The following is a 20,730-nucleotide window of genomic DNA, read 5'->3' as shown; positions in this document are numbered from 1 at the left end:
TTCAGCTGCTAGCTACCATTACAAAATACATCTAAGTAGTAAGGCAACAAATCTCTGTAACTATAAAATGAAAATGAAAGCTACTTATACTTACTCCTCCAAAGAAATAAAGGCATTTTTGTTAAATTACAATGTAGGTTAGTCATTGCAAAAGGAAATTAAATTGAAATAACTTGACATTTATGACTCATCACTACCGAACTTTTGACTTATGCACATAGTGGATGCTATGCAACAGCCCTTCAAACTCAGTAATATCAAAGGGTATACAGGTCTTGTATTTTGTGAGAATGAAAAAAGACCCCACATTCTAACATCTATTGCTGAAGAATGCATCTGTACTTCAGAAGTGCTTTTGACAAACAAAATTGTTTGCTTCTGATTAATTCATAGATTATTCTTTAGACTGCTGTGTTACAAACAATAGCAAAATTAATTCATGTTTTTTGCAAATACGTTTCTGGTTTTATTGTACACAGTCAGAATTTGGGATCGTATACAGTTCCATTTATCCTTCTTTTTGCAATTAGATGGCACTTGTCAGTTATCAAATGTTCAAATTGAGCATGCTTGCCATAGATGCAGGTGAAACATCAGGAGAGAATGTCTCTAGAACATGGCCATATAGCCAGAAAAAACCTACAACAACCCATGCAGAGCAATCTTTTACTTGTGAATTTGCCTTGGGTTTCAATTTGAACTTTAAAGGAGCTATCCAAGGTACTAAATCTATTTGAGGTACAGTTCAGCCATAGGATAACTCATTTAAAAACACAGCAGGTTCATTGCCATTAGTGACATGAAAGCAAGTTCCATGTTCAAGGGAGTTACTCAGTTATTCTTACATTCATTTCTATGCCCCAAATTTCCTCCTAGAAACTCAATGCAACATGAATTGTGTCTTCTTCAAAAATCTTGTGAGGTAGATGAGTCTGAAAGAGAGAAATGGGCCCAAAGTCACAAATAAGTTGTGTGGGTATTTGGGACTTGTGTATTTTATTTAAATATTTATTTATATCCTGCCTTTTTCTAAGCCCTGTCACTTGAAGTGCTTTGCAAATATGAAAGCAGATACAGCTGAGTATCCTTTGTCTGAAATGCTTGGGACCAGAAGCATTTGTGATTTCGGTTTTATCACATGTACTTATATATAAAGGGATGGGAACTAAGTTTGAACATGAAATTCATTTATGTTTCATATATACTTTATATACATAGCATGTATGTATATGTATGTATACATAGCATGTATGTAATTTTATACATGAAACAAAGTTTGTGTATACTGAACTATCAGAAAGCAAAGGTGGCCTTATGGTCACCCATATAAACATTTTTTTTTATTTTGGAAGCGTTTGGGATTTCCAAATTCTGTTTAAGTGATGCATAATCCACAAAATAAAAAAGCAACCTGAAAAATATGGTTTATTAAATGTGACAAACATGGACAATGTGGCACATAATTAAAAGCCATTTCCCAATAAACAGCTCCAAAGAATCTGTCAAAACAAAATATCTTCACATGCTGCTGGAAAGACACAACAGACAGGGGCAGTCTGTCTTCTGTAGGAGCCTGGGAACAGTCACCAAGAAAATAGCTCCTGTATACCTATGAACAGAGAGTAGTGAAAAGAGAGAAGAGCTCTCTGAAAACCTTCAAACTTGAGAAGATGTAATATGGGAGAATGTGCTCCTTCAGTACACCTGTATAGATCTTTATAGGCCATAGCCAACACTTTGAATTGTGTCCAGAAACAGGCTGATACTAATTGAAACTGTTGTAACAAGGAGTTGTCTGCTCCCTTAGCTACCTAGTATACCTAGTCCTAGCAAAGTATTCTTACATTATGCGACACTGGCTCAAGTAGGTTTGCATAATCTTCATCCATTTTATTTGTTACCTGCTTCTCCTAACAGCTCGAGGTTGGGTACAACAAAGCCAAAACATATCAACATAAAATACATACTATATTAATATACAGATAAGAACAAATGATTATTTAAAAATACACCAAATACACAAAAATCAACATATCGCGGCAACAGAATGCAGATTCAAAACTCGTGGTTCAAAGTTGACTGGGTAGGCCTGCTGGAAGGTCTTCATTTGAGTCTTAAATTTCAACAGCTTGTTCAGTTGTCAGAGCTCTTCCAGCAACTCATTCCACAGTTTTGGGGTGGCCTAGTTTACCTTATCCTTAAAATCCATGGTGATCCAAACAAGTGAGATGCCTCACCCCAAAGTAACAAGTTCACACACACACACACACACACAATCTGTTGCAGGTCATGGGCTGCCAGTGTGTTTAAACCGGTAGTTCCCAATCTGTGGTCCATGGACCACCAGTGGTCCACAAGAACTAAAATATGGTCTGCCACCTCACCATTACTACACAGTTGCAACAGGAGCGACTGGTCTCGTGAAACCCTCTTATAGTGCCAAGACTTATTAAATATGGTTTTTTGTGAGCAAGCAGATGGGGGACTACTGGATGGCATATGTTCCGTATCAGAAACTAGAGCTGATGTGAGTTTTCTGAATCAGCACCACAAATAACAAACTGAATCTAAAATTGACTGATTCGTAACCCTTTTGGTACTAATGTTGGAGAATGGTCCCTGGTCACGTGATCCCTGATCAAAAAAAGGTTGGGAACCACTGTTTTAAACTATAAACATGTCATAAGCAGCAACCTAAAGGTAGTAACAATAATTTGCACCTCAGGGCGCTTCCACCCAGGACTCAAATCCTTGTCCAAGTGAGTTAAAAAACCCGCTTCCGCATGGATTTGAGTCCCCACACTGACCAAAAAAAGGGGTTTTTTCTGGCAGAGAAAAAAATTAAAACCAGGATGACATGCAGCCACCCCAAAACCTCCCAATTTACCTTGAAAAGTTAAGTAAAATGTACCTGGCCACCATAAGTTTCATCCTTGCATCCTTCTGGTGATGTGCCAGGAGACCGGGTGGGGAGGGGGCAAGGAGGGATTTTCCAGGAGCCCAAAAGGTGCAAAATGACAATAGGGACCCACCCCCAGAGACTCACAGCATACCCGGAAGTGAGTCCCCACAGGCCCAATACACCACTAGACCTGGGACTTTCAGGAAAACCCAGATCTAATGGGGTATCTAATTAATTTAGAACAAACCAGGGAAGCCTGGTTTGTTCCGAAGTAATTCGTTTTTACTTGTTTGAATGTCTCCGGTAAAAACCGAGGCAGGTCCCAGGATCTTGGCCTGTCTGGATGGGCCCTCAGAGTCTCATTTGCTCTGTGCTGACAATTACAGTACAAAGAAGAGTTTAACCAAAAAAGCATATATTTCAGTTGACTTTCTCAATTTCTTTGTTTTTCATTCTGAGCTCCCTCTGTACTAAGAAATCCATTTTAGACCATCATCTAATCCTTGTGCCTCAAGAGATTTCAAAAGAAAAAACTAATGTAAATTACTGAAGTTGTGGGTTTTGTATTCATTTTTGGAATAATTTAAAATAAAGTTGATTTAAATCTCATCTGTGAAAACTATGAGTTAATTTATTATGCTCATCAGAAACTTCACTTGGCCCATGTTTATTATTTGGGTATACATAAGCATTCACCGCAAGATAGTGTTTAGACATTAAGATATAATTCCGTATACACACTTTACCTTTTGAAAACTTTCCTTGCCTAAAAAACTCTATGAAAAATTCATGAAGTTGCCACAAGTTGACACGTGACTTGAAAGCACATGCGCACATTTCTGTATATTCTGTTTAAGCCAAAATGGTCATAGCTTTTAAAGGCAAAGCTATAAAAGAAACATATAGTCAGTTGAGTAAAAACATAATTAGTTAATCAAATACATGCACATATAACTGACAGCACCTCTTGACATTATTGTTATTAAAAGTAATCTTTTTTCTGTTTCTTTCCATAAATCTCTTGACATAGATATAGTGTTGCCAAATTTTCAAAATAGCTTATAAGGGACAATCATGCAGAGTTGACAATCAAGAAGTAACCACTAGGAAGTACCTAACACAAATTATTGGTTTCACTTAACTTAGCTACACATTTCCCTGTAATATTAATATATTGTCCACATTCACAAATTACATGATATACGCACATCTGCTTTACACCCCCCCCCCCCCGCCTAAATAATAAAACAGGATTTGGGGGCATCCAACTCTCAACAATTTATATCCCTTGTAATATGAGACAGTTGCCAGTCCGATAAGAAGCAAGCTTTTTGGAAATCTAATAAGGGACATCTCTTACAATACGGTAGCTCTGGAAACTTTACATAAACTTCAGTATTTGTTTAAACTGCTTGTTTTTAAAATGGAATTGGTGATGAAAGTAATGTGCCTGGTGTTTTAAATAGGCAATAACAACAACAAATCCTGTATATGATCAAGATTTTGAGAGCAAGGTTTTTATCACCATCCATTAACTATTTAACTAATTTCAAAGTTATCTTTAACTTTACTTATATGAAGATGGATCATGAAAGTAGTGAAATCAACAGAGTTTGAAAAGTTTTATGGACTCTTCCCAATCACTCAGCCAAACATGACTAGTGGCACACATTAATGCCAGCATTGCTTCCTCTCTATCCCACTTCTCTTTCTCTCACATATGTTACATCCCGTATAGACTACGCAACACGCTCTACGTGGGGTTGCCTTTGAAGACTGTTTGGAACCTTCAAATGGTCCAATGGGTGGCAGCCAGATTGCTCACCAGAGTGACGTTCAGGGAGCATACAACCCCCCCATTTATGCCAACTCCACTGGCTGCCAGTTTGCTACCAGGCACAATCAAAATTTCTGGCTTTAGCCTAGAAAGCTCTAAATGGTTCAAGCCCAGCTTACCTGTCCGAACATATATCTCCCTATGAACCACCTAAGAGTTTAAGATTGTCTGGGGAGGCCCTGCTTTCGGTCCTTCCTTCTTTGAAGGCGCAATTGGTGAGAGACAGGGTCTTCTCAGTGGTGACCCCTCAGTTGTGGAATGTCCTCCCCAAGGATATTAGATCAACCCCCTCCCTCTTGACGTTCTGGAAAAAAGTGAAAATGTGGCTATTTGAACAAGCCTTCGGAGTCTAATGCAACAGTCAAACACGGTATTAGATGAAAGTGACCACTGGAATGGCACAGATGACAATTTATGGACAATGAGACTAACAATGAAGTCATTGGTTTTATACGTTTTATTGAATGTATTTTAATTCTGTTAATTGTATATTGTTAGGCATCAAATTGCTGCCTGGCTGTAAGCCACCTTGAGTTACCTTTGGGTTTGAGAAAGGTGGGATAGAAATATCGTAAATAAATAAATATATAAATAGTTCCCTCTCTCCCAGTCTCTGAGGCTGTATAGGAAATGTGGCTCTGTCAATGCATTTTACGTACATATGTTTAGGATCAGTGTACAGTTAATCCTACACATTTGTGGGTGTTATGGGCACTGGACCCCTGTAGAAGTGAAAACTGAAAATAAAAATCTGCTTTTTTAAACACCTCTCAGGGAATCTCTAGGTCCTCCAGAATGACTCTATATGCAATTTCTGCTGGAACTTGACCACAAAATTGCACCAGAGGATCTACAGGTTCCTTGTGAGGTGTCTAGCAGAAGTTGACCACAGAATCACACTAGAAGACCTATAGATTTCTAGAGATAACATTTTATAAAATCTGTGGATAATCAAATATGTAAAAATCAAACGCACAAATGTGAAGGTAATGACTGTACTAGGCAATCTCTGTCTTTATCAATGGATGAGCTGTATTGAGAGAGTATAGATGTCTATATACAGATGTGCACACATAGACACACAGATCTGAGGAACACTAGAAGCATATCCCAAAGCAGTAGTTTATATTAAAACTAAAGATAATAGGTCATAGTGATAAATATTAATGATAATGTAAACATCTTATTTCAAGCTTCAAGGGGGAAATAATGAGACTGGTGGTGCTTGAGGTAGTTGGTGTGCTTGTTGCCAGCACAAGGCAATTTGCAAGATCTGGGTGGTTATGAACATATATGCTGCCAGGAGAGGGCAGTGGAAACAGGACAGAATAACGTATCCAAGTTGTCATCACAGTTTACCTGTGATGCACAGTAACCAGCCCAAAGCATTTTGCTGCTTGTGGTGACCAACATTCAAAAACTGAGCAGACTGCATTTGTCTCAGTAGTGGTGAAGGAACATTGTTTTCCATCACACTTGATGGCAATAAGCTACCTTGATATGATTGCATGTGGGAGGTGGTTTTGACAAAATCTGCACAGCACATACCGTCCTGGCCTCCCGTATATTTTTTGCACATTATTCCCTGGCCACATCTGATGCATGCCTCCATCCTGTTTATATCAGGATTACTACTACCACATTCCTTGGCTTGCTACTGACAGCCACAACCTCTCTCCTCTCAGTGCTCTTCTGTTGGGTCACCCAAACAATGCTCCCATTCCTACTACCAATAACTTCTGGATGACAATCAAGAGATAAATTACAGTTAAAAGAAAAAGCAAAAAGGAACAAGGCCAGAAAAATGCTAGGAAACCGGTGAGAAATGGAATGAAAGAACAGCTCAACAACAAAAAAGCATATTTCACTCTTTCAGGAAAGAAAAGGAAAACACACATTCTATGAGAAATCCACTTCAGACTAGCAACTAGAGCTTGTCCATTTCCACAAAGGAGGTGCGGGGGGGGGGGGGGAGTGTAGAATTAAGAACAATGCAGGATCTTCCAATAAAACTTGATTGGTTCACTGAACTCAGCTTTCAGTGCCTGACCTAACAGTCTCACTTTCAGCATTTATAGTCAAAATGATTCCCCTCCTTGAGGTCACACTGAGTGACAAAGCTCAATCACTTCTGGGGTCAAGCTTATGTCACAATCATATTGGCTGATCATTCTTATGGAAGTTAATGGGTGACCTTCAAATGGCACCACTCAACTCTTTCTGTGTGCATTTTCCAAGCAAAGGAACTACTTTCTATTTAGGAGCAGCGGGATGAGGGGAGATAGCAAAGGCCACTGAAGAGAGTGGTAAGTCTCTCTTCCAAATCCTTAGAGCTTTGGATTAGCTCTTGCATGATTCTCCTGAAGTAGAATTTCATTTGAACAATAGCTACATGCATCCCAAGGGAAAGGTACCAGTGAGTTTCACATACATCAGAGTAGTACAGATTTTAACACACAGCTGGAGACAAGAGAAATAAAACCCACTCTAGGCTAGTCGACGTCTGCTACTCTTGATGGAATGGGAGCAAAAAAGAAAGGAGCCCGCAAGGATTCATTCATCTTTGTAATTTCTGTCATATATAATGCACAATCTTTACTAGTAATAATCATTTATTTCCCTTCTAGGTCACAGTTAAAGCAAACAGACAAGCTTGAAATTACCTACAGGCAACACCAACCAACAGCTTCTATCGGAGCAGGTCCTCAACAACTAAATGTTTTTAAAGTTCTAATTAAATCAATCAAATAATAATGTGTTAAATCTCTGTCACAGGAAAAGTAGCCAACGGCACCTGTCTCTTTATTTAAAATTAACATTTGAATCCCATTCTCTTATGAACAATCTGGGTAGATCACAATATATAAAATGCCTGCCCAAACACAGCCATATCAAATGTTTAACATCATTCCATACTTAAAACCAACAATTAGGCCAACAGAGTGCAATCTTAATCATATTTGTTCAGACACAAATCCCACAAGCTTCAGTGAAATTTCCACCAAAGCAAGCAGCACCAGGCTCAAGAATGAATTGCATCCAACTCAGTAGCATTTACTTTTGAGTAAATGTTTTAGCCTCATGTTCCACAGCTTTTAGAATAATTCGAACCCATCACTCCTTCAATCTGTCTTTCAGATTGTTGTATGTCTCCTAGTCATTTCAGACTTATCACAGGGTTTTCCTGTCAAGATTTGTTTAGAAGAGATGTGTGACTTGCCAGTGGTTTTTATGGCCCAGCGGGGAATTGAACCCTGATCTTCAGAGTCATAGTCCAAAACTTAACATAACATATCTGGACACATTATAGTCCTACAATTAAATGTTTGAACAATTATTAACCAATAGTGCATTTACAACTCCTTCCACTCCACCCTTTTCTCAAGGTGTCCTGAGGTTGGGTCTTCATTTAAACAAGACACTCAGAGGCAGCTTAGGCTAAGAGATAATGGGTGGTCCAAGATAATCCAGATGCAACCAGCATTTGAAGAAGCATTTGGACCCAGGTCTCTTTGGCCTTAATCTCTAAGACTCCAAAATCTCTCCCTGTCAGTCCATACCAGCTTTTGAGTGGATGAGTGTTTGGAAATGGATTGTCATGTTGGTTTTAATAAATGCACCCAAAACAAGCCTCAAGTTTTAGACCTTATTATGCTTTTAAAAAAGTTGTAGCCCTATGTATGTGAAGACAAAATGTTTTCTTGCTATTGCACAACACTAACTTCTCATAACACCACCCTTCTCTGCACTAGACAAGAGCTCAAACTTTGTCAGCCAAATTGTTGCCATTTACAGGCAGTCCCCAAGTTACAACCAAGATGAGTTCTGTAGGTTTGTTCTTCAGTTGAATTTATATGTAAGTCAGAACAGGTGCATTTTTTAAATTTAACTCCAATCGTGTGTGTGTGTGTGTGTGTGTGTGTGTGTGTGTAAGCTTTGGATAGCACTGGGAAAGGTTTGTTTTGCTGTCTGTGCCCCTGTTCAGAAGATTTCACTTCACTTTCTGTTCCTGTGATCATTGGATTTTGAAATATGTGGCTTATAGTGGAAACAAGGATTGGTGGGAAATCTTCAGTGGAGACACCTTTTCCCCACAATAACTCTTTCAGGAGTTAATTTCCTTTCCAAAGAGTAGATTTCTCTCACTTATTGTTGTCTCATCCCTGTTTGCAACAATGAGTCATTTGTAAATCAGATGTTTGTAACTCAGAGACTGCCTGTATTGAAAAGGTTTCAAGCGACAAAAACAAAAATGCCTCGTTTTCATGTAAAGAGCAGATGCACAAAACTCTAAAGACTGTGTAAGACTCAAGCTACAGGAAAAAATGGGACAAGTGAAAACAGTTGGCCCTTCCACACAGCCATATAACCCAGAATATCGAGGCAGCTAATTCACAATATCTGCTTTGAACTGGATTATCTGAGTCCACACTGTCATATATCCCAGTTTAATGTGGATTTTAATAATAATAATAATACATTTTATTTATATTCTGCCCCCTTTCCTGGAAGGGACTCAGGGTGGCTTACAGCAAGTAATAGTTAAAACAATACAAAAAGGACATAGGTCAAATTAACATAAATTACAATAGAACCATTGCAATTACTGAAAACATATAACGTCAACATAAAAGCATTAAAAATATTATAACCATTGATCTTACTAAAATACCTCAATTTAAGACTGATTGTCTCCAAAAGTGGAAGGGGCCACAGAAGGAGAGGTAATGACTTTCCCTTTAAAATGAAAGGAGGATGACACTGGCCCCTTCCACACAGCTGTATAAAATCCACATTACATGCCAGTGTGGACTCAGATAACCCAGTTCAAAGCAGCTATTGTGGATTATCTGCCTTGATATTCTGAGTTATATGGCTGTGTGGAAGGGAGTGTACACACAAAAGCTCTAAAGATCTTGGAAGAATCAAGCTACAGGGAGGGGAAAGGGAGAAATGGGGACACAGAAGGGCGGGGAGGGGTATTGACTTTCTCTTTCAAAGGGGGGGGGGGGTTACATTGAGGGCCCTTCCACACAGCCATATAACCCAGAATCCCAAAGCTGATAATCCACAATATCTGCTTTGAACTGGGTTATCTGACTCCACACTGCCATATGTGGATTTTATACAGCTGTGCGAAAGGGGCCTGAGAGCAAGGGATGGAACGGATTCTCTGGCAAAGGAGTGGGAGTTCCTTTTGATTCCCATCTGTAAATTAAGAGTCAACGGGTGGAAAGAGCGGGGTATACATGTAAGACTAACAAGCGAACAAAAACACCTTTCTTCCCCAAAGACTTCAAAGGGCCCCTTCCACATAGCTGTATAAAATCCACATTGAACTGGATTATATGGCAGTGTGGACTGAGATAATCCAGTTCAAAGGAGATATTATGGATTATTGGCCTTGATATTCTGGAGCCCCTTCCACACAGCTGAATAATATCCCACATTATCTGCTTTGAACTGGAATATATGACAGTATGGGCTCAGATAATCCAGTTCAAAGCAGATATTGTGGGATTTTCTGCCTTGATATCCTGGGTTATCTCTCTCTTAGGCGATCCCTCGTTATCTGAGTAGGATAGTCCTCCAAGATCAGTGTACTGGTGGGTTCGTAGGTGACTGTGGAGCCCTATTCTTGATCTGCATATCCCACAGTGTGGGCATTGGTTTCCAGGTGGAAGGCGGTACCGGTTGGCTTGACACGCCTTCCTCTTAGCACGTTTTTCTCTTTCACCCTCCATTTGTGCCTCTTCAGATTCTACAGCACTGCTGGTCACAGCTGACCTCCAGCTGGAGCGCTCAAGGGCCAGGGCTTCCCAGTTCTCAGTGTCTATGCCAGAGTTTTTAAGGTTGGCTTTGATCCCATCTTTAAATCTCTTTTCCTGCCCACCAACATTCTGTTTTCCGTTCTTGAGTTCGGAGTAAAGCAACTGCTTTGGGAGACGATGGTCGGGCATCCAGACAACGTGACTGGTCCAGAGGAGTTGATGACGGAGGACCATAGCTTCAATGCTGGTGGTCTTTGTTTCTTCCAGCACGCTGACATTTGTCCGCCTGTCTTCCCAAGAGATTTGCAGGATTTTTCAGAGGCAGCGCTGATGGAATCGTTCCAGGACCTCCAGGTGGAGCGCCCAAGGGCTAGGTCTTCCCAGTTTAAATCTCTTTTCCATCTTTAAATCTCTTTTCCTGTCCACCAGCATTCTGTTTTCCGTTCTTGAGTTCGGAATAGAGCAACTGCTTTGGGAGACGGTGGTCGGGCATCCAGACAACATGACCGGTCCAGAGGAGTTGATGACGGAGGCCCATCGCTTCAATGCTGGTGGTCTTTGCTTCTTCCAGCACACTTGTCTTCCCAAGAGATTTGCAGGATTTTGTGGCTGTGTGGAAGGGACCAAGGTTGACTTTGAGTTTCCAGGTGGTCCCTCCACACCATATAAACCAGAATTTCAAGGCAGATTTTTTTTTTGTCATGTCAGGAGCAAGTCGCTTCTGGTGTGAGAGAATTGGCAGTCTGCTAGGACGTTGCCTAGGGGATGCCTGGATGATTTGATGTTTTTATCATGCTTGTGGGAGGCTTCTCTCATGTCCCCATATGAGGAGCTGGAGCTGATAGAGGGAGCTCATCCTCCTCTCCCCGGATTCAAACCTGCAACCTGTCGGTCTTCAGTCCTGCCGGCACAGGGGTTTAACCCACTGCGCCACCAGGGGCAGATAATAGTAATAATAATAAAAAAACTTTATTTATACCCCGTTCCAGCTCCCCCAGGGGGACTCAGTGCGGCTTACATGAGGCCACGCCCATCGATACAATACAAACAATAAAATGAGCAAAATACATAAAATGCAAAATCAAAACAATATACAACACAACAATATAAAATCAAACATTAAAAACACAGGGAATTTCACTAGGCAGGGCCAGATGCATGGATAAAATTATTTAAAAAAATATTAAAAACACTGGGAAATAGGACAGTGCAACTTATAAGGAGGAGCCAGGATTTCAATTCGGGAGGGGGGGGGGGCTGAGTTTGTTTCGGGGGGGGGGGGTTATTTATTTGTTGTGTCAGAGCAACCAATCCATTATATTACATTTCTAACAGAACAAAGCAAACAAACAGACAAATACAAAACTTGTGAGTTTGGTAGTTGGTTAAATGTCCTTTGACCAGTATCTGGCCACTTGGAGTGCTTCTGGTGTTGCTGCAAGAAGGTCCTCCATTGTGCATGTGGCAGGGCTCAGGTTGCATTGCAGCAGGTGGTCAGTGGTTTGCTCCTCTCCGTACTCGCATGTCGAGGATTCCACTTTGTAGCCCCATTCTGAAGTTTGGCTCTGCATCTCGTGGTACCAGAGCGCAGTCTGTTCAGCGCCTTCCAAGTTGCCCAGTCCTCTGTGTGCCCAGGGGGGAGTCTCTCATTTGGTATCAGCCATTGGTTGAGGTGCTGGGTTTGAGCCTGCCACTTTTGGACTCTCGCTTGCTGAGGTGTTCCAGCGAGTGTCTCTGTAGATCTTAGAAAACTATTTCTAGATTTAAGTCGTTGACGTGCTGGCTGATACCCAAACAGGGGATGAGCTGGAGATGTCTCTGTCTTGGTCCTTTCACTATTGGCTGCTACTTCCCGGTAGATGTCAGGTGGTGCAATACTGGCTAAGCAGCGTAATCTCTCCAGTGGTGTAGGGCGCAGACACCCCGTGATAATGCAGCATGTCTCATTCAGAGCCACGTCCACTGTTTTAGCGTGGTGAGATGTGTTCCACACTTGGCATGCATACTCAGCAGCAGAGTAGCACAGTGCAAGGGGGGAGGGGCGAGTCTGAGTGAAAGAGGGTCCATCCTAGCAAACCTTTTGTATTGTTACCCCAATACCCCCATGCATATGGGATATATTGAGTATGGTGATCAGATCATGATATGAATAAAAATAACAGTTTAAATAATGCACCAGTAAGGCCTTTTTGCGAACCATCATGAGAATTTCGGGGGGGGGGGTGAAGCCCCTCAAGCAGGCCCATAGCCAGGATTTCGTTTTGGGGGGGGGGGGGTGAATTTTTTTCAGGAGGGGTTGGGGGGGCTGAGTTTCGAGGGGGGGGGCTGAGTCTGAGTGAAAGAGGGTCTAGCCTAGCAAACCTTTTGTATCATTACCCCAATACATAACAGTTTAAATAATGTACCAGTAAGGCCTTCTCGTGGACCACCATGAGAATTTGGGGGGGGGGGGGCTGAAGCCCCTCAAGCCCCCCCCCCCCCCCCCCCGGCTACATGCCTGATGATGATAATTTTAGAGTTAGAGAATACTGGTAGCCAGATTTTGTTCATTTTCATGGTCTCCTGAGGAAGGATTTCTTTGCACAACCCATAAAATAAAGTGCGTCTTAGGACATTTTGTGCAAAGTGTGGTCAGGGAGAATCTTACACTCAATCACTGAAGGCACATTGGAATAACCACAGATCATCCACAATATCTGCTTTCAGGGCCGTAGCCAGAAAAAAAATTCAGGGAGGGTTGACAATTTTGGCAAGGGGGGGGGGGTGTTTGAAAATTTCGGGGGGGGGGGGCTGAAACCTGCCTCCTAGCTCACGCTGAAGCAAAAAGCACAGAAGGGGGCAGAGCAACCTTCAATAGCCTGCAGCTCTGCCCCTGTCAACCACCTCCACCAAGTCTGGCCTCCTTAATGAGAGCATTCAACACACACACACACCCAACTCGGTTGCTTCACTACATCGGCTATTGCTGTAAGTAATGACAGTGTGAATAAATCGTCAATATTTGCTTGAGATACTGCTTGCAGTTCTGGAGAGACTCTTAATTTTTTGCATCTCATAGACTTAGCATGGGGATTTGGTTAACCAGTTAAAATTCATGAGTAAGGTAAAGGTAAAGGTAGTCCCCTGACATTAAGTCCAGTCATGTCTGACTCTGGGGTGTGATGCTCATCTCCATTTCTAAGCCGAAGAGCCAGCGCTGTCCGTAGACACCTCCAAGGTCATGTGGCCAGCATGACTGCATGGAGCGCCGTTACCTTCCCACCGGAGCGGTACCTATTGATCTACTCACATTTTGCATGTTTTCGAACTGATAGGTTGGCAGAAGCTAGGACTGACAGCGGAAGCTCACGCCGCTCCCCGGAATTGAACCTGCGACCTTTCGATCAACAAGCTCAGCAGCTCAGTGCTTTAACCCACTGCGCCACCGGGGGCTCCAAAATTCATGAGTAAACCAGGTTTTTTTTAAAAAAATCTGAAACATTTCGGGGGGGGGGGTTGAACCCCTAAAACCACCCCCTCGCTACAGGCCTGTCTGCTTTGGACTGGATTATTTGTGTCCACACTGCCATATAATCCAGTTCAGTGTGGACTTTATCCAGCTGTTTGGAAGGGGCCTGGGAGCAGGAGGGAGTCCCTCACAGTTTCAGAAGACCCAAGAGAGGTGTTTTCCACACAGAGAGACCCCCTCCATTCCCCTCCCCACCCGCTGCCCTTTCCCCCGCCGCTCACCGTGATACTCTTGTCCCGGCACATAGAAGGTGGGGTTCCCGGCCAGGTGGAGGGAAATGAGCACCTCTCCTTGCTCGCCGTCGCCGCCCAGCTCCCCGTGGTGGGTGCAGAGGAAGAAGAAGGGCGAGAAGCGCGGGTAGTAGCCCGCCGAGGCCGGCCGGGCCCCGCGCGAGGCCCCCAGCAGCGCCCCAAACAGCAGCAGCGACTGCAGCGCCCACCTGGGGGTCCCCCGGCCCCCTGCTCCCATGCCCCCGTCTCCTCCTGAGGTGAGGAAACGCGGGCGCGGCATGCTCTGAGGGGTGCGCGGGGCTCCTCCGGCTCCTCGGGGTCATGCAGAGCCTGGCGCGCGGACGAGGCGGGGCCGAGCAGCCCAACTTTGAGGCGAGAGAGAGAAGTTTGCCCGCTCCGGACGCTCAAGTGGCGCGCGCCGCGGAGGGCCACGCGCTGCCTGCCTGCCCGCTGGCGCTCCTCAGTCTCTTTCAGTCTCCTCACACCTTCTTAAAGCCGGCACGGGGGCGGCAGGCGGCTCCTCTTTCCCGCCCCTCTCTCTCTCTCCCTCTCTCTCTCAGTCTCGAGGGCAACTTGTGTGAGGACTAGCCGGGCAGCGCCTCGGGTGACTGACAAGGCTAGAAGAGGCGCGCGCCCGCTCTCTCTCCCTCCCTCCCTCACTCACTCACTCCCTCGCGCGCGCTTCCTCCTCCCTCCCTCCTCCCTTCCCCTCCCCGTCTGTCACTCCGGCGGGAAAGATGAAGTGAAAAAGGGAGACAAATTGCTATAGCTGGGAATAATTGCTCTCTACGCCCCTCCCCCTTTGGTAGGAAGACTCGGACAGTGAGGAGTCCTTTCTTTCTTCCTATTTTTTCTTTCTTTCCCTGGTTGCCAATCCAGGAGCTGGTAGGGGGACTTCGGCCGCGGGCTGCTGCTTTGTCTGGATTGGCTGCGCGCGCGCGCCTCTCTTTCTCTCTCCCTCGCGCGCGGCTCCCGCTTTCCCTTCTCTTCCTCTTCTCCGCCTTTCCCTGCCAGGCTCCCTATTAGCTGCTCTAATAAACGAGGTGCTCCGCGTCGCGCGAGCGGCTCGGGACTGGTTCCCTCACAGTCCTCTCAGGCGCTCCAGCCCAAAGCAACTTCAGGAGGAGGAGGAGGAAGCCTGGTACCACCCTCAGCCTTCTCTTCAGTGCCATTATCATCAACATTGTTATTAATAGCGTCCTCTCAACAACAATAACAACGCAGGCGCTGCTTACAGCTTTGTTTTGGTTCACTCAGAAGCTGGAGCACATGTTTACCTGGCTCTTGGCTTTTGTTTCTTTAGCACTGTCATAGACTCTTCTATCTTCTTTCTATCTTTCTTCTATATATATATATATATATATATACTAGCTGTCCCCTGCCACGCGTTGCTGTGGCCCAGTCTGGAGATCTGGAAAATAAGGTAATGAGAAAGTGTTGGTTTCTAATATATGTAATTCTTTATACTTCTGAGCAGGGGCGGCTCGTCCATTACGCGAAGTAAGCAGTCGCAGAACACTTTTATTTGCCAGGGGCGCAGAGGCGCCTCTGTAAATGCCCCTCGACCACCACTTGAGGAGCGCCCCCTCAGCTCACAACAGCCCTAGCAGTCTGGGGGGAGCCTCGGCTTTCTTGCCTCGCTGCCAGGCGAATCTCCTCCCAAAGGGGCCGGGCCCTTGAGCCTCACCTAGCCCCTCTCATTCCTGCTCCACCCAGCCACCGGGTGCGCGAGCAGAGCCGGCGCTCAATTGTTCTCCGCGTTCGATCCCTTCCTCATGACCGGCTCCCTTTCCCGATCCCCCGGTGCTCCACCCGCCTCCTCTCCTCTCCCCAATCTGCGGGTGGGCCAAGGGGTGGAGCTGCTGTGCCTGGCCCCACTTCAGGTCCAGAGGCATGTCTGAAGATCCCAGCGTGTGCACCAAAAGTCGCCTCTTCTCCTGACTTTCTCTTCAGCCATTGGGACCAAGAGAGAGAGAGAGAGAGCCCCTCCGGCTGGAGGTATCTCCCACCTCCGCTCCCTCCTTTGTTTTTGCGCCTACCTTCAGGAAAGGTAGGCGCAGGGCATCTCCACCTCTATCTCTCTCTTTCTCTCTCTCTCTCTCCCTCACGCGCGGCTCCCGCTTTCCCTTCTCTTCCTCTTCTCCGCCTTTCCCTGCCAGGCTCCCTATTAGCTGCTCTAATAAACGAGGTGCACCACGTTGCGCGAGCGGCTCGGGACTGGTTCCCTCACAGTCCTCTCAGGCGCTCCAGCCCAAAGCAACTTCAGGAGGAGGAGGAGGAAGCCTGGTACCACCCTCAGCCTTCTCTTCAGTGCCATTATCAACAACCTTATTATTAATAGCGTCCTCTCAACAACAATAACAACGCAGGCGCTGCTTACAGCTTTGTTTTGCTTCACTCAGAAGCTGGAACACATGTTTACCTGGCTCTTGGCTTTTGTTTCTTTAGCGCTGTCATCAGAGGCGGCCCTAGGTCATTTTCAACAGTACTTTGGCATGCCCCCCCCCAACCAATCATTGATATATATTTTCTGTTCGTTGTGGGAGTTCTGTGTGCCATATTTGGTTCAATTCCATCATTGGTGGAGTTCAGAATGCTCTTTGATTGTAGGTGAACTATACATCCCAGTAACTACACTTGCTGCACTTGCTCCCTTGCCTGGCCCGCTTTGGATCCGGAGGCATGCCTGAAGACCCCAGCGTGTGCACCAAAAGTCACCTCTTCTCCTAACTTTCTCCTCAGCCATTGGGACCAAGAGAGAGAGGTGGAGAGGCCCACCTTTCCTGAAGGTAGGCGCAAAAACAAAGGAGGGAGTGGAGGTGGGAGATACCTCCAGCTGAAAGGGCTTTCTCTCTCTCTCTCTCTCTTGGTCCCAATGGCTGAAGAGAAAGTCAGGAGAAGAGGCGACTTTTGGTGCACACGCTGGGGTCTTCAGACACACCTCCGGACCCAAAGCGGGCCAGGCGCTGCGGATCTGCCCCTTGGTCCACCCGCGGATTGGGGAGAGGAGAGGAGGCGGGTGGAGCGCCGGGGGATCGGGAAAGGGAGCCGGTCATGGAGAAGGGATCGAACGCAGAGAACGATTGAGGGCCGGCTCTGCTCGCGCACCCGATGGCCGGGTGGAGCAGGAATGAGAGGGGCTAGGCGAGGCTCAAGGGCCCAGCCCCTTTGGGAAGAGGATCACCCAGCAGCGAGGCAAGAAAGCCAAGGCTCCCCCCGGACTGCTAGGGCTGTTGTGAGCTGAGGGGGTGCTCAAGTGCCGGTCGAGGGGCATTTACAGAGGCGCCTCTGCGCTCCTGGCAAAAAAAAGTGTTCTGCGACCGCTTACTTTGCGTAATGGATCAGCCGCCCCTGGCTGTCATAGAATCTTCTATTTTCTTTCTATATATATACTAGCTGTCCCCTGCCACACATTGCTGTGGCCCAGTCTGTTGATCTGGACAATAAGTAATGAGAAAGTGTTGGTTTCTAATATATGTAATGTCTTTATGCTTGTGGGTAAAAAGTATTTCTTGCTGTTTCTTTGTCAGTGTTGATGTGGAGAGTGTCTGGTTTGCCCACCCTGGAACATGCAACATACCATTGTCCTTCTTTAAGGGTCCTTTTCAAATCTATGATACTATATCTCTCTGTGTGTGAATCATATCCATCTATATCTATATCAGTGGCTGGATGGATCTTTGTCAGGAGGACTTTAATTACGTTTTCTTGCCCTGGTGAAGGGAGTTGGATTGGATGGCCTTAAGTATTTTCTGTTGGTCATGGGGGTTCTGTGTGGGAAGTTTGCCCCAATTCTGTTGTTCGTGGGGTTCGGAATGCTCTTTGATTGTATGTGAACTGTTAATCACAGTTACTACAACACCCAAATGTCAATGTTTATTCCCCCAAACTCCATCTGTGTTTGTAGTTGGGCATATGGAATATTCATACCAAATTTGGTCCAGATCCATCATTGTTTGAGTCCACAGTGCTCTCTGGATGTAGGTGAACTACAACTCCAAAAGTCAAGGTCAATGCCCACCAAACCCTTCCAGTATTTTCTGTTGGTCATGAGAGTCCTGCGTCCCAAGTTTGGTTCAATTCCATCATTGGTGGAGTTCAGAATGCTCTTTGATTGTAAGCAAACTATAAATCCCAGCGACTACAACTTCCAAATGACAAAATCATAATTTGATGGTGAGATGTTTTGTTGCCAAATTTGGTGTGATTTTGTTCATTGGTTCTTTTGTTTTTAAGGTACTAATTATGCACAGAGCATTTATATATATATAGATAGCATCCTCTCAACAACAATAACAACGCAGGTGCTGCTTACAGCTTTGTTTTGGTGCTCTGTGCATAATGAATACCTTAAAAACAAAAGAACCAATGAACGAAATCACACCGAATTTGGCAACAAAACGTCTCACAACACAAGAAGTGACCATCACTCAAAAAAGTATGAGTTTGCCATTTGGGAGTTGTAGTTGCTGGGATTTATAGTTCACCTACAATCAAAGAGCATTTTGAACTCCACCAAGGATGGAATTGAACCAAATGTGGCACACAAGACTCTCATGACCAACAGACAACACTAGAAGGGTTTGGTGGGCATTGACCTTGAGTTTGGGAGCTGTAGTTCACCTACATCCAGAGAGCACTGTGGACTCAAACAATGATGTATCTGGACCAAACTTGGCACGGATATTCCATATGCCCAAATATGAACAGAGATGGAGTTTGAGGGAAATAGACATTGACATTTGGGAGTTGTAGTTACTGGGATTTATAGTTCACCTACAATCAGAGAGCATTCTGGACACCATCAATGACAGAATTGGGGCAAACGTCCCACACAGAACCCCCATGACTAACAGAACTCCCAGAAATCCTGACAGCTGGTAAACTGGCTGGGATTTCTGGGAGTTGTAGGCCAAAAACATCTGGGGACCCCAGGTTGAGAACCACTGGATAGATATGATTCACACACACAGAGAGAGATATAGTATCATAGATTTGAAAGGGACCCCTCAAGAAGGATTATGGTATGTTGCATGTTCCAGAGTGGGCAAACCAGACACTCTCCACATCAACACTGACAAAGAAACAGTAAGAAATACTCTTTACCCACAAGCATAAAGAAATGACATAGATTAGAAACCATTACTTTATTTTCCAGATCACCAGACTGGGCCATAGCAACGCGTGGCAGGGGACGGCTAGTATCAACAATAAAACATAAAGTGGACAAGATGATAAAAACCAACTTTCACCTCCCCCATATCAGCCCCTCGATAAATAGTCGTAAACCTTAAAACTCAACCCATACCTATGGCACATGTCTTTGTTAAAGGCCTTCTTGAAAAGAAAGGTCTTTTACCCCCTTCCTGAAGCTTAGGATGGACGGAACCGATCTTATTTCATCCGGGAGGGAGTTCCAGAGTGCTGGAGCTGCCCCAGAGAAGGAGCCTTCTATCATTTTGTGTAAACACATTTTTGAATAGGACCGAGTAGCGATCAGGGTCTCCTTGCTGGACAACAGCTCTTAACCAGGAGTGTAAAGGAGGACACAGTGTTTCAGGTAGCTTTGACTGAAGCTGTGTAGGGCTTTATAGGTGAGAACCAGTACCTAAATCAAATCCTGAATCCGGCACTGTCTGCCAGCATTTTGTTTTGTTTTGAAGTCCAAAAATGGATTGTTTTCACTTCCAAGAGGAATGATTCCCTTCCTACCCGCACCCCCTTCTTGACTCAATGAAGGAAGAAGAAGGAGCGTGCATCTTGTGGCTGGCCTACATCTTTGCTCACTCACAGGCTGCCTCCCTGGCCCGTCTCCCATGCATCTGATGTGCCTTCCACACGACGGGCCCAAGGGAGGTCAGGGCCATCTGTTTTACCAGAACGCACTGCCAAATCCCCACCACAATCAACACTCACCTGCTACAACTTTCCTGAGAATACTTTTCTGTTTTCTCCAGCTGTGTTGATTGAGGGGGTATTTTTAAAAAAGAAACACTATTATTTTTGACAGCACTGGAAATTGCAGTCCAACACCAGCATTTCTCCTACCGTGAAGTAAATGGGGCATCCTGTAGAGAAGGTACAGCTCATGGGTCTATTCCAACAGGCTAATGCCTTGGAAACAAAAACTTTTGAGATCCGCAGATGAAAATCAAGCTGTCTTTTGACCATTACAAAAAAAATGCCTAAAAATAAAATAAAAAGTCAGTTCCATCTATCTCAACACTCATAAAAATGACATGCTAATAATAGTACTCTTTTACTGGCAAACACCGTGACAGCAAGTGGCCTTTTCATACCCATTTTGAGCACATTCCCTTAGCATACTCACTCCCCATTTGACCACTGCATCCTCGGGTGATATTCCAAGGAGCAGAGCAGATAATGCACAACTAATAATAAATAGGGGTGACAGCACATGAGAATTGTTGGTGGATTTCTCTCAACATACTTAATGCAGTATACACTAAAGTGAACATGCA

General features: G+C 44.6%; 1 protein-coding gene across 4 annotated transcripts in view; it reads right to left on the bottom strand.

The window, feature by feature from the left end:
* RELN (reelin) overlaps positions 1–14,923 on the bottom strand; it is a 375,263-nt gene extending 360,340 nt beyond the window's left edge. For all 4 annotated transcript variants that reach the window (XM_067468825.1, XM_060778339.2, XM_060778338.2 and 1 more), the window contains exon 1: positions 14,240–14,923. In XM_067468825.1, coding sequence (XP_067324926.1) covers positions 14,240–14,528 — 289 coding nt within the window. In that variant the 5' untranslated portion in view covers positions 14,529–14,923. The remainder of the gene's footprint in view (positions 1–14,239) is intronic.
* Positions 14,924–20,730: the final 5,807 nt, after the last annotated feature.

This window comes from Anolis sagrei, chromosome 5 (genome assembly GCF_037176765.1).
Source record: "Anolis sagrei isolate rAnoSag1 chromosome 5, rAnoSag1.mat, whole genome shotgun sequence".
In the NCBI taxonomy this organism is placed as follows: domain Eukaryota; kingdom Metazoa; phylum Chordata; class Lepidosauria; order Squamata; family Dactyloidae; genus Anolis; species Anolis sagrei.
Note: the sequence above shows the minus strand (reverse complement) of the source record. Positions and strands in the feature narration are given on the sequence as shown.